The sequence below is a fragment of the Xenopus tropicalis genome, chromosome 3 (genome assembly GCF_000004195.4).
Source record: "Xenopus tropicalis strain Nigerian chromosome 3, UCB_Xtro_10.0, whole genome shotgun sequence".
NCBI classification, from domain to species: Eukaryota; Metazoa; Chordata; class Amphibia; order Anura; family Pipidae; genus Xenopus; species Xenopus tropicalis.
In genome coordinates, this window is record NC_030679.2 from 9,146,267 (window position 1) to 9,165,887 (window position 19,621).

The following is a 19,621-nucleotide window of genomic DNA, read 5'->3' on the forward strand; positions in this document are numbered from 1 at the left end:
TAAAACTATGGCACATAGGGATTCCCCTGTACTAAGCACAATTCAGCAGGAACAGCCCCCTAAGTTTGCTCATAGCCTGTACAGAGAGATCCCATAAAACTATGGCAGCATAGGGATTCCCCTGTACTAAGCACAATTCAGCAGGAACAGCCCCCTAAGTTTGCTCATAGCCTGTACAGAGAGATACCATAAAACTATGGCAGCATAGGGATTCCCCTGTACTAAGCACAATTCAGCAGGAACAGCCCCCTAAGTTTGCTCATAGCCTGTACAGAGAGATACCATAAAACTATGGCACATAGGGATTCCCCTGTACTAAGCACAATTCAGCAGGAACAGCCCCCTAAGTTTGCTCATAGCCTGTACAGAGAGATACCATAAAACTATGGCACATAGGGATTCCCCTGTACTAAGCACAATTCAGCAGGAACAGCCCTGTAAGTTTGCTCATAGCCTGTACAGAGAGATACCATAAAACTATGGCACATAGGGATTCCCCTGTACTAAGCACAATTCAGCAGGAACAGCCCCCTAAGTTTGCTCATAGCCTGTACAGAGAGATACCATAAAACTATGGCACATAGGGATTCCCCTGTACTAAGCACAATTCAGCAGGAACAGCCCCCTAAGTTTGCTCATAGCCAGTACAGAGAGATACCATAAAACTATGGCACATAGGGATTCCCCTGTACTAAGCACAATTCAGCAGGAACAGCCCCCTAAGTTTGCTCATAGCCTGTACAGAGAGATACCATAAAACTATGGCACATAGGGATTCCCCTGTACTAAACACAATTCAGCAGGAACAGCCCTGTAAGTTTGCTCATAGCCTGTACAGAGAGATACCATAAAACTATGGCACATAGGGATTCCCCTGTACTAAGCACAATTCAGCAGGAACAGCCCCCTAAGTTTGCTCATAGCCTGTACAGAGAGATACCATAAAACTATGGCAGCATATGAATTCCCTGTACTAAGCACAATTCAGCAGGAACAGCCCCCTAAGTTTGCTCATAGCCTGTACAGAGAGATCCCGTAAAACTATGGCAGCATAGGGATTCCCCTGTACTAAGCACAATTCAGCAGGAACAGCCCCCTAAGTTTGCTCATAGCCTGTACAGAGAGATACCATAAAACTATGGCAGCATAGGGATTCCCCTGTACTAAGCACCATTCAGCAGGAACAGCCCCCTAAGTTTGCTCATAGCCTGTACAGAGAGATACCATAGAACTATGGCAGCATAGGGATTCCCCTGTACTAAGCACAATTCAGCAGGAACAGCCCCCTAAGTTTGCTCATAGCCTGTACAGAGAGATACTATAAAACTATGGCAGCATAGGGATTCCCCTGTACTAAGCACAATTCAGCAGGAACAGCCTCCTAAGTTTGCTCATAGCCTGTACAGAGAGATACCATAAAACTATGGCAGCATATGAATTCCCTGTACTAAGCACAATTCAGCAGGAACAGCCCCCTAAGTTTGCTCATAGCCTGTACAGAGAGATCCCGTAAAACTATGGCAGCATAGGGATTCCCCTGTACTAAGCACAATTCAGCAGGAACAGCCCCCTAAGTTTGCTCATAGCCTGTACAGAGAGATACCATAAAACTATGGCAGCATAGGGATTCCCCTGTACTAAGCACAATTCAGCAGGAACAGCCCCCTAAGTTTGCTCATAGCCTGTACAGAGAGATACCATAGAACTATGGCAGCATAGGGATTCCCCTGTACTAAGCACAATTCAGCAGGAACAGCCCCCTAAGTTTGCTCATAGCTTGTACAGAGAGATACTATAAAACTATGGCAGCATAGGGATTCCCCTGTACTAAGCACAATTCAGCAGGAACAGCCTCCTAAGTTTGCTCATAGCCTGTACAGAGAGATACAAAAGACTATGGCAGCATAGTAAAATCAGGAATCGTTATCTCACTGATGACAAGTAGTTAATGCATCTGCCCCACTTGTTATAAAGCAGGGCTATTGAGTAAGACTGTGACTTTGATTTGATGCTGTTAAATCCTCCCTTACACCAAAGGGAGGTACATTTCCATTCCACTATACAATATATAGGCCTGTTGACCGAAGGCATGCAACCAAGGCAGCCTGTAGCTGTATCGCTCCTTTATGGGCCCATATGAGGAGAGGGTATAAATACACTAATTCGGAAGCTACTGGGGGTAACCTCTTGATTCCCCCCCCATTGCTACAAGAACTCCATTTTGGTAACACAAAGCTGCCTGCCTCGCCAGAACTCCCGACTCCACGCCGTATATGGGAAACAGGGCTGGGAATGCACAGGCTGCTACTGGGCCAAGGAAATCTATCCTGCCGAAAAAGATAAGATAAGCTTTACTAGGAGGCAACAAATTTGGGCTTAACCCCTGCACTGCTGTGCAGTACTGCAGCCAAGGCAAGCAGTAAGGCCGTTCTCTTTCTCCATAGTTTGAAATGTGAATAGACATGATACAAGAAGAGAATAATATATAATAATATAAATATGGCTAGGATGTATTTTTACTTTATTAGTGTTTCAGCGATAGCTTTTAGTGGCCAATGGTCAATTAGTGGATTCAATAAATGATGTAATAGCCCTCTATAAAGCATCCCTATTTAAAGCAACCCGGCTTACTCTGCTTATGACAAAATCCTCCCTCCTCCCCTGCATTCTCTTTCCCTTCTCAGAACTCAACATAGAACCCAAATGCAGATGTTTCCATACAGAATTTTTTTTTTTTTTCCCTTTCACTTTACGGTTGTTCCATTTCGCAAAACCTAATTCAATTCTCCGTGACGGATAATTTCTGTTTGGGGATCCATCATCCCTGCCCCGCGCCATTATAGTTACGACGTAATGTCCAAGACTTCGCCTGGCTAAATTTTATGCCCGTCATATGGAAACGTATACACGCCGTTGTCTGGATTTTATCTGCACTTAATGTGCCGCAACACAGACGAGTGACTTCTCAAAGAAGTATAAATCTTAGCCTCGGAAACTTTTGCATTTGAAGTGGGCGGTGCTACTTGACCTTTACTGGATCTCTGTGGCACCTTTATCCTTAATTAACAATGAAATTCCCCATATTTTTGTCGAAAGTACAGTTTAAATAGGATATATACTCAATAAATTACATTTTCTTTCATTAGAAAACATTTTATTTTGGGTTTACATGCCCTTTAACGCCAAGAATGTTTAGTTCTTACCTCCAGGTGGGATGTGGACGTAGTCAAGTTCCGTCTCTGAAACCATTTGGCCTTTAGCGACCACGCTGGGTCGGGGTGCCATGTCTCTAGGCATTGGCCGGTAGGTAGCATTGGCTTGGCGGATGAGGTTATGGAACATTTTTACCGGTTCCCAGTTCGTTCCAGACGACCTTGGGCGAACGTGACAGGCGATAACCTGGGTGTCAAAGTTCTCTTGGTTCGGTGCAAGGAGACCATAGGATCCAGAATTTAGCAGAACGCCATGATTAGATCGGGTAACGCCGTCCACCCTTTAGAAAGCAGTTTCACAATTTCCCTCCTTTGCGCGGCTGTGGGTAATATCGCTGCCCCCTCCTGTCCCCATGTAGTTTTACCAATTGTGACTTGCAGTGGGAATGACATGGGTGTGCCTGTCAACTGCACCCTTCACTCACTCATACGGGGGCTCTGCTTTTTGTTCCGTGCCACCCTCAGCCTTGACACCAGCTCTTGTTTTGAAGAGGCCGATACAGATAGCGGTGTCCAGCAGGGCAGGAACTCGTGACCCAAGAGATGGAATCTGTATGAGCAGCAGCAAATATGGGCATATAATAAGGTAAAGTCTCCCAGTAGGTATGCATTCTTATCATGGAATACAGACACAAAGGAAGGGGGGGTCTCAGTCCGTAAAACACTGGATATTTTTGGTCTCACAAGTTCCAGGGGTGTGCTGAGGTCCTAGGAACAGTTCTAGACCTATTTTCTTTATATATACAAAAAAATAGGTTTCTTACATGGAACTATTTCTGTCTTAAGTCTCTATTTCCTGGCTGCAGGCTTTAGCAACAGGCAGGACTGCAGCTTTAAGAGGGAGGAGCAAGGAGTCTGCGACTCAAACGTTGGGCTGGGCTAGACCACTCTGGCAGTTTACAGGGATAGAGGCGAAGGGTTTGTAATAGAAGCAGTGAGTGGGCTGTAGTCAGGGCCGCCATCAGGGGGAAAGAGGGGGTACTGTTGTGCCGGGCCCCCTGAAACTCTGCTTTGAAAGGTGGCCCAGGCCTAAAGTTACTCATAAGGTTACTTAGAAACTTACGCAGTTTACATAACTTCCACAAAAGTTGCCTAGAAACTGACGTAACCAGGGTCGGACTGGGCAGCAGGGACACTGGGTCGGGCCAGACCCGACCTTTGCAGGCGCTCCCCCTGCCCGACCGATCCTCCCCTGATGCGTTAAACTTATGCGCGCTCAGGGGAGGACGTCGGGTGGGGGGCCCCTGCGGGGGTGGGAATTAGGACGTGGCCGGCGGGGGCATCTGCAGGGCCCCTGGGGGGGGAGCCCCGTGGGCCCTACACCCCCCAGTCTGATCCTGGACATAACTTGCCTGGCAACTTAGGTAAGTTGCATACAAGCAAAAGACACGCAGCAATCATTGGGCCACTAAAATTACACAGTTATGTGGGAAAGGGTTAAACTTAGGGCAAACTCCACTGACCCCCAATAAACTGAATGACTAGCACATTAATCAATGGAACTCTTTATATGAACTGCTTATTAGAGAGTAATATCAGCTGTTTATATTGCACGAACATGGGGCATGGCCAGAATGTTGGTGCTGTGCGCTCCTGTTCATGGCGCCCCCATATAGATAACTTGTACGGGGCCCCAGAGTTTCTGATGGCGGCCCCGGCTGTATTGATGTGTGGGCCAAGCAGAGACCCTAGGGGGCCTGCAAGTTAGGGCGGTTCAGGCCAACGTTTGCTGGCCATGGGTGGCTTTGGGCCGAGATCATACCACTACGGTTGAATTATACAGACAAAGGGTATCTAAGTTCCGAAGCCTAGGATTTCAAACTTTTCATATTCTAAACCTTTAGTTTCCCTTTCCCATTCATACCCCCAAGAAAACCCCCTGAGAAAATTTATTGGATATGAGAACTTTCCCCATTCCCCTTTTCCTGTGACAAGACCTTTAGTTTCCCTTTAATTCTTTACAAATTGAAACGGAGATAAGATTCATATTCCCATTGCACTTGAGAGAGCATTCTCCCTCTCTCGGTGCCCGTGCATTTGCAGTCTGAGCCTTATGTTCCCCTGGTTACAGTTTAATAATCAAATAAAATCCAGGAAAGGCAACAAAGCGCCGCAGCCAGCATGTCTCCCCCTGTCACATCCGCCTCCCAGGGTTTATTAGTTTAGCCTGTGCCATTTGGTTTCCATGTACAAGTGAAATGTTCTGCTGCGTCTCTCTGATGTATCCGGGCCCCTCTCTGCAAATCCAAATATCTGCCCGTGGCTCGGCGAGATTAAGAGTGATGCGCCTAAATCAGGGTTTTGATTGAACCATCGGGGGACTTCTGGGGAACCGTGGAAGCAGCTCAGCGATGCTCGCAATCTAGCCCCTGCGGCAGTGCTGTAAGGGATAGGCTCTGAGCCTCACCTGGTTACATTGCAGAGCTCTGAGTGAGGGAAACATTTTATTATATCCTCAAACAGTCAGAATGTGCTTCCTTTATGGTAAAGCTGAATGTATTGAGATTGGGGCAGTGCTCTGGACTGATCCCAAGGGTCACTGTTATCTCCAGTTGTCCCAGCAGCCCATATCTAAGGGCTCTGGCACACGGGGAGATTAGTCGCCCGCGACAAATCTCCCCAAGTTGCCATCCCACCGGCGAACATGTAAGTCTCCGGTGGGATGGCACACGCAGCGGCACGATTTCGGTAAATCGCCGAAAATGCCTCGCGGGGCAACTTTGGCGATTTGCTGAAATCGGCTGCGCAGCGTGTACCATCCCACCAGCGACTTACATGTTCGCCGGTGGGATGGTAGTTCGGGGAGATTAGTCACCCGTGACAAGGGAGATTTGTCGCGGGCGACTAATCTCCTCGTGTGCCAAAGCCCCTAAATGCATCTCTTCCACCCATATCACCTTTTTTGGTAGGGACCGTAAAACATTGTGTACCTGAAAGGATCAGGGGTCATATGGATAGGCAACATGGCAGTGCAAAATTAGGTGTGACCTTTTCTGGGTGAAATCTTTTTATTTTTTTTTTTTAACAGTTTTTATTTATCATTTTAACTGGAAAGGGTTACAGAAAAGAGAGGGGAGGGCAAAGGGGTATCAGGTACATTGGCACACTGTATTATTGATAATCACTAATACAGAAACATATTGCAGTCAGTCACAAATACAAATGTAAAAAGACATGAGACACATCATGAGCAATCTTATATTTAACCCTGTAGGCACATAAGAAGGTAAACCAACCTTCCCAAATTTTATCATAATTATCCAGGAAACCCTTGACTATATAAGTTAATTGTATAAGTGCAGATTCTTGCAGATAATTTCTCACCGGTTCTTAAGGGAGGGGGTTTGTGTATCTAGGCATTTTGTAAGGATGACCTTTTTGGTATAAAATAGCAGGGACTGCCATAAATCTATTTTAGAGTTTTGTGGGACGAGGTAATCTATTATACCTTAGCAGTGGTTCGTTATTTTGGGAAAGGTTATTTTGCTTTGTATATGGGACATTACTTTATCCCAGTATTTGCTTTCTTTGGGACATGTCCACATCATATGGAAGTAGTTTGCTTGTTTTTGACACTCATTTAGATGTTGCAGTGTCACCCATACGAGTGAGATGGAGATGTCTCTAGGAAGTCATAGGCTTTCCTCCCAGACCTCTGTAGTGAGGGATGGTATATCTGACTGCCAGCCTAGGTATGACCGGTAGAAGGGAGGTTGTGACCCTCTTTTTAGGAGTCGGGTTGTGTAAGGTGTCCACAAAGGCCGGGGTAACAAAGTGTATTTGAGATTTGCAACACAAAGGCATACTCCCCCAAATTGTCAATGGAAGGGCTTCCCAAGTTTTCAGCTTCTATACTGTATTTTTAGTTATAGGTGTTATATTCAAATCTACATACAGTGGCAACAGTGGGCACCCTTGCCTAGTGCCCTTTTCCAAGAGGATACTGTGATAGGATATTGTTAATTCATAGTCAGCCTCTGGGGATTGGTACAATAATTGCGTCCATTTAATAAAGTTTTCCCCTAGCTTGAACCTCTGCATAACCTCCAGTCAAAGGCCTTGGCTGCGTCAAGTGAAACCACGACCCTAGTCGCCATGTTTCTGTGGTTAGCTAAGATATTAGTGTACAGTCTCCTGGATAACAGGGAAGTTTTGGAGATGCCGTGACCCTGAGGATTGATAAGTTCCCAGAGTGGTCAGGAGACAGAGTTCTGAGTGCTTCGGGTCCAATCATAAGGTATGGGCCTGAAGTCTTTATATCTATGAGGATTTACTAGTAGAGCTGTGCATTAGGCTATTTATTGGTTGCTCACATTCTGAGGGAGGTGCTGATACCCCTGAGAGTCCAACCACTTTTTTGCTTCATTTGGGGGGGGGCAAAGAAGTAAGTTTACCCTTCTGCTTGTATTCAGAACTTAGCCTGATAGATGATGGAGTGGCAACAATGGCTTTGTGTAGCCTCCGTTTAACCCCTACAAATTCTGCATATTGCTTTTGGAGCTCCGCTGAATAGTCATGGTAAATGTAGATCTTACTGTTTTGATACATCAGTTCCGGGTTCAAGTCGTGTTGTCTGCAGAATTTGGCCCCAGTCTTGGAATGGTCCACTCCCTCTGTTCTCTGCAGTAGGCCGACTACCCTTAGGTTGTTCCTACGCTTTCTGTTCTTGTAGTCATCAAGTTTTGCTGCTAGGGCCTTGGCTTTGAGTTTGCAGCGTCTGTATTTGGGCTACTGGAAGGTTGCAGGTATCCTCTAGTCTGGAAATCCTCTGTATTTGGGCTACTAGAAGGTTGCAAGGTATCCTCTAGTCTGGAATTCCTCTGTATTTGGGCTACTAGTAGGTTACAGGTATCCTCTAGTCTGGAAATCCTCTGTATTTGGGCTACTAGAAGGTTGCAAGGTATCCTCTAGTCTGGAATTCCTCTGTATTTGGGCTACTAGTAGGTTACAGGTATCCTCTAGTCTGGAAATCCTCTGTATTTGGGCTACTAGAAGGTTGCAAGTATCCTCTAGTCTGGAAATCCTCTGTATTTGGGCTACTAGAAGGTTGTCGGTATCCTCTAGTCTGGAAATCCTCTGTATTTGGGCTACTAGAAGGTTGCAAGTATCCTCTAGTCTGGAAATCCTCTGTATTTGGGCTACTAGAAGGTTGCAAGTATCCTCGTGTCTGAAAATCCTCTGTATTTGGGCTACTAGAAGGTTGCAAGTATCCTCGTGTCTGAAAATCCTCTGTATTTGGGCTACTAGAAGGTTGCAAGGTATCCTCTAGTCTGGAAATCCTCTGTATTTGGGCTACTAGAAGGTTGCAGGTATCCTCTAGTCTGGAAATCCTCTGTATTTGGGCTACTAGAAGGTTGCCGGTATCCTCTAGTCTGGAAATCCTCTGTATTTGGGCTACTAGAAGGTTGCAGGTATCCTCTAGTCTGGAAATCCTCTGTATTTGGGCTACTAGAAGGTTGCAGGTATCCTCTAGTCTGGAAATCCTCTGTATTTGGTCTACTAGAAGGTTGCTGGCATCCTCTAGTCTGGAAATCCTCTGTATTTGGGCTACTAGAAGGTTGCCGGTATCCTTTAGTCTGGAAATCCTTCTCTCTGCCTCTCTTTCATTGTCCTCTCACCACACCCCTCAATACAAATTCTTTCTGTTTAATCGTTTTCTGTTTAATTGTTCTCTCTTTTTTTTTTTCAGTTTTTATCTACGGGATTTGGTTTTATGATAAAGAAGAGTGCCAAAGAATTGCTGAACTCATGAAAAAGTAAGTTGTTGCCTTAGGATGGATTCATAGTCTACCTTCTAACTGCCCCTGGCATGAAGGTTGCACTATGGATGGACCTGACCATGCCCCTGACTTTCCCAGTTTCACTACCATTTTTTTCATGCCCTTCACTGAATACAGTTCATTATGGTAATGCCTATAGGGCCCTTTAAGAAGTCTTTATTATCTTGCTGCTCTTAAGGAAGAAGGAAAGTCATTTTGGCATTTTTCTGCCAATAGATTTGCCACATTAGTGCCACCTAGAATAATATATTTATTCTGCAGAAAGCTTTATCATACCTGAGTAAAGAGCCCTAGAAGCTCCCTCCGTTTGTTTAAGATTGCAGCTGCCATTTTAGCTTGGTCTTTATAGCTTCCTGCTGCAGCTCTAGAGGCTTGTAGCTCAGATTACATATTTCTAAGGGAGCGGGGGAGGTAAGTTTTATGAATTATTAAGGGAGGGGGGAGGAGGAGAAGGGAGAGAGATGAGAGCTGTTCAGGAATGAAGGAATTTTCTGAGAGGGGAAGTCTGATACTAAAGAACATGTTTACAAAATCTCAAGCTGCAGGCATACCTTCAGTTCTCTCAATAGGGCCCTTAAGTCTCCCCATATTTCTCCCGTTCAGATGATCAGAAGCCTCATAGGGAAAAAAAAAACAGCTGAGCTCTGTAAAGAAAGTTCCCATAATGCTTCGCTCCTGCACCGAGACCAAGACCCTTACGTGCTCAGTTTGTAAGACTATAAGGAAGCTTCCTGCTGATTGGTTCAGATCCACATTCCTAAGAGGGGGAGGGGGGAGCAGGAGAGAGGAGCGAGCTGCGTGTCTCTGGCACAGGAAACCAAAGAGACAACAAATCCTGTTTCTTTTGATAGAGGACACGGTGCAGCATTTTTGTAAGTCCAGACCTTTCTGATAAAGCTTACTTACTACCTTTCCTTCTCCTTTAAAAATCTGCAAAGTTTTACCCAGAGTCCATTTTTATCATTGGGGGGGTGGGAGACAGATAAAAGAAAAATGTAACCTTTTCCTGTGACTTGGTTGTCTTGGAAACACAGTTAAAAAAAAAAAAGAGAAATATTCTTAGAGCCACATAAAAAAAAAGCAGTTTATTTGCAATTAACCCACTAGAGATGCTGCTGTGAATCCCTTAGGCCACATTGTTGTTTCTGTTCCTGGCTCATTGCTGCGTTTGACGGGGAGGGATGGGACCCAAAGATCTCTCATCATTTTCATCCATTTAAGGAAAACTACACCCCCCCCAGAATGAATACTTAACCAAAAGTTAGTTTATATCATTTTTAGCGATATACTGAAGAATTTCGCCAAACTGGAAGATATATATCGTTAAATATTGCCCTTTTACATCCTTTCCCTTGAGCCGCCATTTTGTGATGGGCTGTGTGCTCCCTCAGAGATCAGCTGACAGGAAGTGATGCAGCTCTAACTGTAACAGGAAGTAGTGTGGGAGCAAAAGGCAGAACTCTGCCCATTCATTGGCTGATGGGGCCTAGCATGTATGTGTGCCTTGGCTTGTTTGTGTGCACTGTGACTCCTATGATCCCAGGGGGCGGCCCTTAATTCTTTTTAAGAGTAACCAATAGCACATACTACTAAAAAAGTAATTTTTTAAATTTGTATTATGATACTATAAAAGCAGGGGAAGATCCTTGCGTTTAAATGCCCCGTTCTGCTAAATAATTTAAGACCACACCCTCTCTGACTATTAGGATTAATTATATCTTAGTTGGGATCAAGTACAGGTACTGTTTTATTATTACAGAGAAAAGGGAATCATTTAACCATTAAATAAACCCAATAGGGCTGTTCTGCCCCAATAAGGGGTAATTATATCTTAGTTGGGATCAAGTACAGGTACTGTTTTATTATTACAGAGAAAAGGGAATCATTTAACCATTAAATAAACCCAATAGGGCTGTTCTGCCCCCAATAAGGGGTAATTATATCTTAGTTGGGATCAAGTACAGGTACTGTTTTATTATTACAGAGAAAAGGGAATCATTTAACCATTAAATAAACCCAATAGGGCTGTTCTACCCCCAATAAGGGGTAATTATATCTTAGTTGGGATCAAGTACAGGTACTGTTTTATTATTACAGAGAAAAGGGAATCATTTAACCATTAAATAAACCCAATAGGGCTGTTCTGCCCCAATAAGGGGTAATTATATCTTAGTTGGGATCAAGTACAGGTACTGTTTTATTATTACAGAGAAATTGGAATCATTTAACCATTAAATAAACCCAATAGGGCTGTTCTGCCCCCAATAAGGGGTAATTATATCTTAGTTGGGATCAAGTACAGGTACTGTTTTATTATTACAGAGAAAAGGGAATCATTTAACCATTAAATAAACCCAATAGGACTGTTCTGCCCCCAATAAGGGGTAATTATATCTTAGTTGGGATCAAGTACAGGTACTGTTTTATTATTACAGAGAAAAGGGAATCATTTAACCATTAAATAAACCCAATAGGGCTGTTCTGCCCCCAATAAGGGGTAATTATATCTTAGTTGGGATCAAGTACAGGTACTGTTTTATTATTACAGAGAAAAGGGAATCATTTAACCATTAAATAAACCCAATAGGGCTGTTCTGCCCCAATAAGGGGTAATTATATCTTAGTTGGGATCAAGTACAGGTACTGTTTTATTATTACAGAGAAAAGGGAATCATTTAACCATGAAATAAACCCAATAGGGCTGTTCTGCCCCCAATAAGGGGTAATTATATCTTAGTTGGGATCAAGTACAGGTACTGTTTTATTATTACAGAGAAAAGGGAATCATTTAACCATTAAATAAACCCAATAGGGCTGTTCTGCCCCCAATAAGGGGTAATTATATCTTAGTTGGGATCAAGTACAGGTACTGTTTTATTATTACAGAGAAAAGGGAATCATTTTTAAAAATTAGAATTATTTGCTTATAATGGAGTCTATGGGATATGGCCTTTCCGTAATTTGGAACTTTCTGGATAAGGGGTTTCCGGATAAGGGATCCCACACCTGTACATGAGGTTATATCGAGAAATGCCGAAGGTTATTCAGAATAGGCTTCCCTTTTCAAAACAGGTGGCTGTTCCAGGGATCTGTTGTAGCCTTTTGGCCCTATAGGACACCCTGTAACATTTCAGGGCTTATCCATGTGCACAGGGGGAACTGCACCGGCAATGACAGATACAAAGTGAAAGGAGAGTGACATTTAGAAGCCGATAAGGCTACAATGTCCCTCGTGAGCCTCAGATCTGCTGAGCTGCTATACAGAAACAAGCATCTGATTTTTTAATTTGACTTTTTTTTTTTTACTCAGTAAATCTAGGACATTACAGGGAATACTGATTTTTTGCCTTTGGTTTGGTTTCAACCAGGCTGCTGCCTCCTTTATAGTACAATTTCTTTGAAAAAAAAAGGTAATTTTTAAGGAAAAATAAACCCTCATTTTAAAAAAGTAACACTTTTTTTGAACACTTTAGGGTAAAGACACACGGTGCTACTAGTAGCAGCTACTTGTCGTGGCTACTAAAACAGACAATGCTGATCATTTACTGATAATTGTCTCTACTTGTGTTTAGCAGAGGCAATTCTCAGTATTGTCTATGGCAGGGGATTTTCTGGTGTTTAGTAGCCGTGACAAGCAACTGCTACAAAGTAGCTCCATGTGTCTTTGCCCTCAAGGGCGATGGCCCACGGGAAGATAAGTTGCCCACGGTTAATCTCAGCTACCGCAGGTGAATAATCTCCTGATATTCCTTTCCACCGGCAATAAATCGAATCACAGTTGGAAAGGCAAAAGCGCCACTTTGTTTTCTCTTATAGGTGTCTGTGGGCCACAGGGACCATGGAGTATAGCATCCACCACCAGGAGGCAGTACACTGAAGAAGAGGAAGAAGAGACTCCTCCCATCGCTACTTTCTGATCCCTTCAGTTATTTCAGTGTCCTCAAGGAGACAGGACAGACTTACTATCCGGTGATAGTCTTCTTTGGCCTGCACTGTTCTGGCAACAGGGGCTGGCCCAGAGAACTCCCCTTAGGAGTATCTCTATGGCTTCCCCCGCTGTGGAATTGCTGGTGTTAGCACTGAGCAATTCCTTCAGGAATGCCTGACTCCCAAACAAGGGGAGTGAGAAGCTGAACAGTACGCTAGCGGATGGGTAAGCTCTACACAAGGCATTTATCCATGCCCGGGGCCTCACGGGGTATTCTCCCCTCCCTTGCCTTGTTGGCTCATCCTTCCACGCTGCCCATTTTGCCCAGGTTGTATTAGCACAGCCCTTGGGCCTCGGTCCGGCATTTTTTTTGCTGCGGTACAGGAGCTTCTTCTCTACCGGTGCGCCCGCTTTCAATTCTCGCACCACGGTCTTGTAGATTACGCGATAACTGGCCTTCCCTTCAGTCTGCACACTTCAGCTTGACGCAACTCTACATCGTGCGCCAGCAGAAGTTTTGCACCACTGGAATCGCTGCGCAGCCAGTTCTCCACTCCCACATCCGAGGCGTAAGGACCCTTTATGTTCTACAACAGGGATCCCCAACCTTTTATACCCGCGAGCCACATTCATATGGAAAAAGTGTTGGGGAGCAACACAAGCACAGAACATGTTCCTGGGGGTGCAAATAAGAGCTGTAATTGGCTATTTGGTAGCCCCTATGTGGACTGGCAGCCTATAGAAAGCTCTGCTTGGAAGAACACATGGTCTTTATGCCTTTAAAACTTGCCTCCAAGCCAGAAATTCTAAAATGAGCACCTACTTTGAGGCTCCTGGGAGCAACATCAAAGGGGTTGGGGAGCAACATGTTGCTCACGTGCCACTCGTTGTTCTACAAGCTCAAAACAAAATTCTGAGGCTTTTCTCCTTTGCAGGAAGAGCTATTGCCCCTGGTTCCAGGGGTTCCATTTCCTTCCCTAATACAGCAGGTGGCCCCTGTGAATTTTCCTGCTGATCCATCTGAATGGGTGATGGAACTCTTCTTCTGAAGCAATAGACACCCTGATTGCCTAAGTGATTGGACCTCAAAACACCAGACATCACTCCTTAGTCTTCTCAGCCAATATTTTAAAGATAAAAGAAATCTCAACTTATTTTTCCTTCTCACGTCCATCTGTTTGATCTCATGCAGCCTGAATGGGACCATCCAGATAAAAAATATCAGGCCACTCGGCACTTCCAAAGAGTCTACACTTTCCCACAGGAAACTGTGGAGAAGTGGTCTTCTCCTCCATTGGTAGATGTGCCAGTTTCGTGTCTCTCCAAAAAATACGGCTCTTCCAGTCCCTGGTGCTTCTTCATTTATCTTCTAAGAAGTCCCTCTTTCCATAAAGGGAAAAGCACCCTGCTCCCTCAACCAAGATCATGCACCTCATTTAGGAGGGGGGTGTTTTTTTGGTCCAGATGTATATAAAGGTTCTTCCCAGCACGATTACTCCTCACAAAGCTTACGGGTGGGCAATATTGGGGGAATTTAGGCTAATTTGGTCATTTGGCCCTGTTAAGGGCGCAGTCAGTTTGGGTGCCACATCAACAGGTCAATGCGGTCCCTGATCCAAATGAATTTTTTAACCTGCCCGATCGATATCTGGCCAATTTCAGGCCAGATATCGGTCGGGTATGCCCGTCGTTGCTGCCCCTTCACGAGCCGATAAGCTGCCGAATCGTTCCAAGGGACCCATATCGGCAGCTACAATCGGCCCGTGTATGGGGACCTTTAGTGATACACGTTCCTTCCTACCAGCCATTCACATTATTGCCGGTGGGAAGGCATTTTAGGGAGATTAGTCCATAGGTGACTAATTTCGCTGTGGGCCAAGAGCCTTCAGACACAGGGGCCAATCCTGCACTATTTTAGCTTGGCTAGTATTTTTCTGTCCAGGGCTGCAGATTGCATATCCCTGTGCTAGGGACATTTCTAAAGAAGAACATATTTTTCTTATTGATTCTAAACGCTCCCTTCTGCTTGGCTGCCAGCATGAAGCGTCTGAGTCACAGCACAGCCAGTGCTACAGGGACGTTTAATACCATGGGGTCAGTTGTGTGCTTTCTATTGCTCTAGCTGACCCCCGGCTCTAGGCAAGAGTGCCACCCTCAGGATGATTGGGAGTATAACGCTTCCCCACTTCAAAGGAGGATGTGACAGGCAGAAAGGGTAGTGTCTCCTGTTGTTTCAGCAACAAACACTGTTACTTTATAAATAGGCTCGGACAGAATGTCTTTCCTCATTAATAGGGAATTTGTTTTTCAACTTTCTGGGGAAACGGTTGCTCAGCTCAACAGCACCACCTGCTGGCCTATATATACTCATACAGTATCTGTAGAACATATTTACCTATGTATCACAAAAAAAATGGAATTACTGTCTATTTGTTTGATATGTGGGATATAGCTTGTTTTGTGCCTAAATACATTTGTATTTATACATATGGGTAGGGGGTGCCATAGTGTTTCCCTTAGACAGTACAGTATGGGGGTACAGCTTATTGTGTGCCCAGAACATTCCTTCTCTGTATATTTGTATTTATACATATGGGTAGGGGGTGCCATAGTGTTTCCCTTAGACAGTACAGTATGGGGGTACAGCTTATTGTGTGCCCAGAACATTCCTTCTCTGTATATTTGTATTTATACATAGGGGTAGGAGGTGCCATAGTGTTTCCCTTAGACAGTACAGTATGGGGGTACAGCTTATTGTGTGCCCAGAACATTCCTTCTCTGTATATTTGTATTTATACATATGGGTAGGAGGTACCATAGTGTTTCCCTTAGACAGTACAGTATGGGGGTACAGCTTATTGTGTGCCCAGAACATTCCTTCTCTGTATATTTGTATTTATACATATGGGTAGGAGGTGCCATAGTGTTTCCCTTAGACAGTACAGTATGGGGGTACAGCTTATTGTGTGCCCAGAACATTCCTTCTCTGTATATTTGTATTTATACATATGGGTAGGGGGTGCCATAGTGTTTCCCTTAGACAGTACAGTATGGGGGTACAGCTTATTTTGTGCCCAGAACATTCCTTCTCTGTATATTTGTATTTATACATATGGGTAGGGGGTGCCATAGTGTTTCCCTTAGACAGTACAGTATGGGGGTACAGCTTATTGTGTGCCCAGAACATTCCTTCTCTGTATATTTGTATTTATACATATGGGTAGGAGGTGCCATAGTGTTTCCCTTAGACAGTACAGTATGGGGGTACAGCTTATTGTGTGCCCAGAACATTCCTTCTCTGTATATTTGTATTTATACATATGGGTAGGGGGTGCCATAGTGTTTCCCTTAGACAGTACAGTATGGGGGTACAGCTTATTGTGTGCCCAGAACATTCCTTCTCTGTATATTTGTATTTATACATATGGGTAGGAGGTGCCATAGTGTTTCCCTTAGACAGTACAGTATGGGGGTACAGCTTATTGTGTGCCCAGAACATTCCTTCTCTGTATATTTGTATTTTTACATATGGGAGGGAGGTGCCATAGTGTTTCCCTTAGACAGTACAGTATGGGGGTACAGCTTATTGTGTGCCCAGAACATTCCTTCTTTGTATATTTGTATTTATACATATGGGAGGGAGGTGCCATAGTGTTTCCCTTAGACAGTACAGTATGGGGGTACAGCTTATTGTGTGCCCAGAACATTCCTTCTCTGTATATTTGTATTTATACATATGGGTAGGGGGTGCCATAGTGTTTCCCTTAGACAGTACAGTATGGGGGTACAGCTTATTGTGTGCCCAGAACATTCCTTCTCTGTATATTTGTATTTGTCCAATCAATAATATGTAGACCCACACTGATTATCAATATTTGCCGCCTTCATATGGTACATTATAGCCCAGTCCCACATGGTCCATTTTGGGTTCAGTAGGAACATGTGGATAATAATTTCCAATTACTCACAGAGTTTATTCTGTGAGTGGAAGGTCTTCCTTGGGGGACGTTACTCGCTGCTAATTCTCACCCCATATTTATATAGCCCTGACATGTATACGCAGAGCTTTACAGGCCTTTCCCTTACTACTCTATGCTGGGAGATGCCCAATCACATACACAGAGCTGCTGCACAGGGAATGCTCAGTGGCTCTTAAGTAACACAGCAGAACCAGTGCCACTGGGCACATCCGGGCAATGTCATAAAAATAAGACTTTTAATATCCCTTATATTTCCATTCCCAGCTTAACTCAGCAGGAGCAACTGAAAGCCCAACAGGGAGCTGCCAGCGGAGTCTCTCCAATGCCCCTGGGCACAGGGGATGGGAAGGGGGCAGATATACTGCAGATGTTAACCAAAGCCAAGGATGAGTACACCAAGGTGAGTGTGGAGAATACAATCCCGTATATCTGTCTGTCTGTCTATCTATCTGTCTGTCTGTCTGTCTTTCTGTCTGTCTATCATCTATCTATTTAATCTGTCTATCTATCATCTATCTATTTAATCTATCTATCTAGCTATCTGTCTATAATCTCTCTATCTGTCTGCCTATCTGTCTATCTGTCTATCTATCTATCTATCTATCTATCATCTATCTATTTAATCTGTCTATCTAGCTGTCTATCATCTATCTATCATCTATCTATTTAATCTGTCTATCATCTATCTATTTAATCTGTCTATCTAGCTATCTGTCTATAATCTATCTGTCTGTCTATCTATCTATCTATCTATCTATCTATCTATCTATCATCTATCTCTCTATATCTAGCTCTCTCTTAGTAGGTCTTCCACTGGCATATTATTGAGTTCTGTCTATCATCTATCTATTTAATCTATCTATCTAGCTATCTGTCTATCATCTATCTATCTGTCTATCATCTATCTATCTGTCTCTATCTATCTGTCTATCTATCTATCATCTATCTCTCTATATCTAGCTCTCTCTTAGTAGGTCTTCCACTGGCATATTATTGAGTTCTGTCTATCATCTATCTGTCTGCCTATCTATCTATCTATCTATCTATCTATCATCTATCTATCATCTATCTATCTATCTATCTATCTATCTATCATCTATCTATTTAATCTGTATGTCTGTCCATCTATCTATCTATCTGTCTGTCTGTCTATCTGTCTGTCTATCTATCTATCATCTATCTATTTAATCTGTCTATCTATCTAGCTGTCTATCTAGCTGTCTATCTGTCTATCATCTATCTATCATCTATCTATTTAATCTGTCTATCTATCTGTCTATCATCTATCTATCTATCTGTCTATCATCTATCTATCTGTCTCTATCTATCTATCATCTATCTCTCTATATCTAGCTCTCTCTTAGTAGGTCTTCCACTGGCATATTATTGAGTTCTGTCTATCATCTATCTATCTGTCTGCCTATCTATCTATCTATCTATCATCTATCTATTTAATCTATCTATCTATCATCTATCTATCATCTATCTCTATCATCTATCTATTTAATCTGTCTGTCTGTCCATCTATCTATCTATCTGTCTATCTATCTATCTATCTATCTATCTATCTATCTATCTATCTATCTATCTATCTATCTATCATCTATCTATTTAATCTGTCTATCTATCTAGCTATCTGTCTATAATCTGCCTATCTGTCTATCTATCTGTCTATCTGTCTGTCTATCTGTCTGGCTATCTGTCTGTCTATCTGTCTGTCTATCTGTCTGTCTATCTGTCTGTCTATCTGTCTGTCTGTCTGTCTGTCTGTCTGTCTGTCTGTCTGTCTGTCTGTCTGTCTATCTGTCTGTCTATCTGTCTGTCTATCTGTCTATCTATCTATCTATCTATCATCTATCTCTCTATATCTAGCTCTCTCTTAGTATGTCTTCCACTGGCATATTATTGAGTTCTGTCTATCATCTATCTATCTGTCTGTCTGTCTATCTATCTCTATCATCTATCTATTTAATCTCTCTATCTATCTATCTATCATCTATCTCTGTCATCTATCTATAAAATCTATCTATCTATCAATCTATCATCCATCTATCTATCTATCTATCTATCTATCTATCTATCTATCTCTCTATATCTAGCTCTCTCTTAGTAGGTCTTCCACTGGCATATTATTGAGTTGACAATACAGTGACTTTTTGTATATGCTGGAACAGTGGCAGTGGCCAAATTACTAAAAAAATATGGTTGCCTGTTTAAAGGAAAACTAAGCCTACTACGAGTCAGGAAACTGTTGGTTTCAGAAAGCAAGTGCAAATGTTTCCGTACCCACTTGTGAGAGATGGAAGTGTCTGATTGTTGTGTTTCTTTGCACAGTGCAAGTCGTGCTCCGAGCCCAAGATGATCACCAGCTCATCGGCCATCTACACCAACCCCAACCTCATCAAGCCCATTGCTGTTAAACCCAGTGAGTCCCAGCCGGGAAAGGTGAGAGCGTTAGAGGTGAGAGCAGTAGGGGCTTAGGGTTGTGCTTTCCTAACTGTGACCCACCTAGAAGGGAGCAGTGGCCTACCCTAAAGGTCCCCATACACGGGCCGATAGTAGCTGCCGATATGGGTCCCTTAGACAGACTCGGCAGCTAATCGGCCCCTGTAGGGGCACTAACGACTGGCCTGCCCGACCAATTTCTGACCTGAAATCGGGCAGATATCGATCAGGCAGGTTAAAAAATCTAGTCGGATCGGGGACCGCATCGGCTCGTTG

General features: G+C 43.6%; 2 protein-coding genes across 14 annotated transcripts in view; one reads left to right on the forward strand and one right to left on the reverse strand.

Moving 5' to 3' along the window:
• cacna1c (calcium channel, voltage-dependent, L type, alpha 1C subunit) overlaps positions 1-3,609 on the reverse strand; it is a 291,786-nt gene extending 288,177 nt beyond the window's left edge. For 6 of the 11 annotated variants that reach the window (XM_031898600.1, XM_031898603.1, XM_031898598.1 and 3 more), the window contains exon 1: positions 3,204-3,609. In XM_031898600.1, the coding sequence (XP_031754460.1) occupies positions 3,204-3,342 (139 nt within the window). In that variant the 5' untranslated portion in view covers positions 3,343-3,609. The remainder of the gene's footprint in view (positions 1-3,203) is intronic. The other 5 variants (XM_031898602.1, XM_004912487.4, XM_004912485.4 and 2 more) reach the window with 1 other exon arrangement.
• The window catches only part of dcp1b (decapping mRNA 1B), a 34,765-nt gene that overhangs the window by 7,873 nt on the left and 7,271 nt on the right, over positions 1-19,621 (forward strand). For 2 of the 3 annotated variants that reach the window (XM_004912489.4, XM_002938103.5), the window contains exons 4-6: positions 8,902-8,968; positions 17,165-17,300; positions 19,235-19,360. In XM_004912489.4, coding sequence (XP_004912546.1) covers positions 8,902-8,968; positions 17,165-17,300; positions 19,235-19,360 — 329 coding nt within the window. The remainder of the gene's footprint in view (positions 1-8,901; positions 8,969-17,164; positions 17,301-19,234; positions 19,361-19,621) is intronic. The other variant, XM_004912488.4, reaches the window with a different exon arrangement.